Genomic DNA, 3,614 nt, shown 5'->3' with positions numbered 1-3,614 from the left:
ACAGATAAGGCCATTATGCAAATTAATTTAAAATTACATTCCAAAAAGCCTGTAAAGACATTTTACAAAAAAACAGTCATGCACACAGAACATATAACAAAAAATTACCCCACTCAAGTCCACACAAAACTGCGTGAGAAATTAGAAAAAAAATTTATACAGAAAAATAAATTATATTTATTTTTGTACACTGGAGGGCACAGGATGCAAATTTCTCACCACTAGAAATTTGCATCATACCTTATAACTATAACATAAGTCGAGTCAAATTTCTGCTCCTAATGGCAGCTTTCCTGAGAGTCCTTTGGGGTGAACTCTCATTAATAGACAACTTACGGGAGCTCTGTTTGTCGTCATTGTCTGAATTGTAGGATGCATCTGGAACTACCTTAAGATAAGGGATTTAAGTAGTGACATGTCTTTTAATCAACTCATGAGTCTTCCCTTTAAGTATAATAGCCCCAGTAGTTTCCCCCAAATCATTCTCCTCTATACCCTTCACAATTCCCACGGAAAATTAATGGTTTTAGTGTTTGGTTCTTTGATGAGGACTATATCACCAATGCCCAACTTCTGGTGACAAACTGGTCTATATCTGTCCTTGCGGTCCACAGCCTGAGCTACCAGGGTACTTAAAAACTTATTCTGGTAAGCTTCTAGAAGATTATACCTAACCTTACGAAGTTTTTCATACTCATCCTTTATTATTTCTGTAGGGCTGCTACTCATCTTCCACTCAGGATCATCAGGTACCTCTTGTAAATCTGGAATTAAATTCAGCGACACCAGCTCATACCCCTTGACTAACATTTCTGGAGTTATGGGCTCTGGGCAAGAATCTGCCTCAGTCTCCCTTAAAGATTCCTTAAAGGCTATTGGCCTCTTATTAGCTAAATGAACAACATTACACACTAAATATTCAAAATCAGGCAAAGAAAGTACCCAAGTTTTAATAGCTGAAAAAATAAGTTTCTTCACTAATTTTACGCAAGACTCTACAAGTGATCCTAGCTCACTATGGCCTTTAAAGAATTGCTGAAACTTTACATGCTTAATGCCATTAGACTCCAAATACAATTTAGTGTCAGGATCATTGATGAAGCTAGTGATTATGTTACCTCCTGCCACCAACTGCGAGCCTGGATCACTAACACAAAGCTGCGGGAATCCATGCTCAAAAACATGTAATGAAAAGGCTCTCAAATACTCATTCACACTTAAATCTCGACAGATCTTCAAATTAATAGCCCTTGACCAAGTGCAGGTGAAACACAAAATCCATACCTTCATCTTTTCAGCTCTGTTTAACATTAAATGGTCCAATGAAATCAACAAAAATATTAGAAAATGGAACAGCAGGGGGACTAGAACGAAATTCTCGATAAGTGTTCTGGTTCAATCTCACACTTCTTGTGTTAAACCTGTGGCATGAAACACATTGTTTAATGGCATTCTTAATGACAGAAAAATGTTTAGGAATGAAAAAGCACTTACGAAGCTCAGATAGGACAGAATAGCAACCACCATGCAATAATTTGGCATGTGTATCCATTATAATTAGTTTAGTCAAATAACTCTTGGGATAAAGCAATATAGGAAACTGTTTGTTATGTCCATACCATTTCTTGAACTTTGATTTTACTATTAAAATGCCATCTGAATCTATGAACACATTAAGTTGGCTCACAAGTGGAGGTATATCCTTCAAAGGTTTACTTGAGAGTCTGAAGTAAGAAAATATTTCCATAAAGTGTTTCTGTTGATCTTCTGGAATTAATTTTCTTAAAGCCAAAGCAGAATAGTTTACATTATTCAAATTCTCTACTTCAACTCCCGCTTTCCTCTTCCAGTGGTCAACACAAAGCATTACCCTCCTGTAAATCAATTTAAGCTTTTCTAAAGTAGAATATTTCTCATGTTCAAGAAGAGGTTCACCTGGAAACTCACTCTGCTCAGCAACAGAAATACTAAGGGTATTAGTGTTTGAGCTAGGAACTGTGAAATAAAGAAATTCATTGCCAGGCACCACCTCAGGACCTGAAATAAAGAATGATTTAGAGACAAGTCTAGGAGAAAGGCATCGGGTGACACAGTCTGCTGGATTGTCTTTTCCAGCTATAAAGATAAAACTGACAGGTTTAATTTCACATAATTTCCTGATATTGCTTATCCTATTCTGTACAAATACTGAATGCTTCTGCATTTTGGAGTATGTACATTCTGATGCTTGCAGCCACTGCAAAGCACAACTGGAATCACAGTACAAATCTAAGCCATCAATGTCAATGGACTTCACACACGAAGGATCAGCCAGATCTCTATAAATCTCCATCAGGGTTTCTACCCCTAATGATATAGCATTCAACTCCAGTGCTGGAACGGACTTACCTTTCAACAACTTATTGATCAAGCGGTTCTTTGACTGCAAAAAGCTAATCTCACCCGAGTCAATATCTTCAATGTATACCACAGTACCATAAAAATCACGACTTGCATCTGTGAATGCTTTCAGTCTAAATTTTCCATTTCTTTGCCCAATGAACCTCTGGACTTTCACCGGCTGGGAACCATTCACCTGCCTGCAAATGTTCCTCCATTCCCTTTGGAGACTGGGGGATAGTACTTGATCCCAAGCCAGCTCCTTTGAGCACTGAAGTCTATGCATATAAAGTCTACTTCTATTAAAGACAGGAATATTAAAACCAAAAACATCAAAGTTACTGGCAATAGTCTGCAAAACCTTACGTTTTGTATCAGCATCTGGGTTTAGCAAGATTTTCTTAGTATAAATTACATCATCAGCCCTATTCCATACAATACCAAAAAGGCTATTCTCAACCGGAGTATTGGTTTCAAACTTTGCATCAATTTCAGCCTGAAGGGTAACATCATTTGTTACTAACTGTTGTATCTCAAACTTATATGGGTTGAAAATATACGGCAACTGTGAACAAGCCCACTTCAAATACTGGGAATCAGCAGAACCAACAGCTCCATTGTCCATATAAAATAGAGAGTACAACAATAACTTAAGGTTCCTCAGCTGTGGGTCTGGTTCATATTGGTGCACTAGTATATAATACAGAGCTAGCATGAGTAAAAATGGACTACAACGAAGACCAAAACTAAGTCTCACATTCTTGTAGACTACAAGAGAGTAATCGTTTTTCTGTACATTTTTTAACCAAAAAAACAGCAACCTAGCTTGATCATTATTGTTCAAGGACAACATGTTAAAAGCTTTCTTAAGATCATACGTTAATAACAACTTATCAAACCTCAAGTGTAAGAAGGCTGAAGACAGCTTCTGGTTAAGGTTAGGTCCTGGATCTATACACTGATTATGAGAGAAACCACACTTAACTTTGACAGTTTCTTTGAGATTAGACAAAAACACAATACGGCACTTTGTGGTTTCTTTCTCAGGCCTAAAAACAGCCATGTGTGGGAGAAATGAATAATTTGGGTGCTCTGCCTTAAATGAATCTAAGTCTGAAATCTTCTCAATTATTCCATCTTTTAACTGATCCCTAATTACCTGATCAACTAACTGCAAATGCCCATCTTTTTTTCCGTAATTTCTTAAGATTTGCCTTTAGTATCAACCTTGAGAG

General features: G+C 37.1%; 1 protein-coding gene across 1 annotated transcript; it reads right to left on the bottom strand.

Annotated features, from left to right (window-relative positions):
* Window positions 1–498: 498 nt before the first annotated feature.
* On the bottom strand, window positions 499–1,290 carry LOC137615482 (uncharacterized). Its single transcript, XM_068345404.1, has one exon. It carries the CDS (start codon window positions 1,288–1,290, stop codon window positions 499–501), a length of 792 nt encoding a protein of 263 aa, XP_068201505.1.
* Between the last annotated feature and the right edge of the window lie 2,324 nt (window positions 1,291–3,614).

This window comes from Palaemon carinicauda, chromosome 2, assembly GCF_036898095.1.
Source record: "Palaemon carinicauda isolate YSFRI2023 chromosome 2, ASM3689809v2, whole genome shotgun sequence".
Lineage (NCBI taxonomy): Eukaryota > Metazoa > Arthropoda > Malacostraca > Decapoda > Palaemonidae > Palaemon > Palaemon carinicauda.
The sequence above is the reverse complement of the archived record's forward strand: the minus strand, read 5'-3'. Positions and strand labels throughout refer to the sequence as shown.

What these genes read in the sequence shown, in the direction of transcription:
- LOC137615482 (XM_068345404.1), bottom strand. Translation starts at nt 1,290, where the DNA reads ATGAAGGTATGGATTTTGTGTTTCACCTGCACTTGGTCAAGGGCTATT.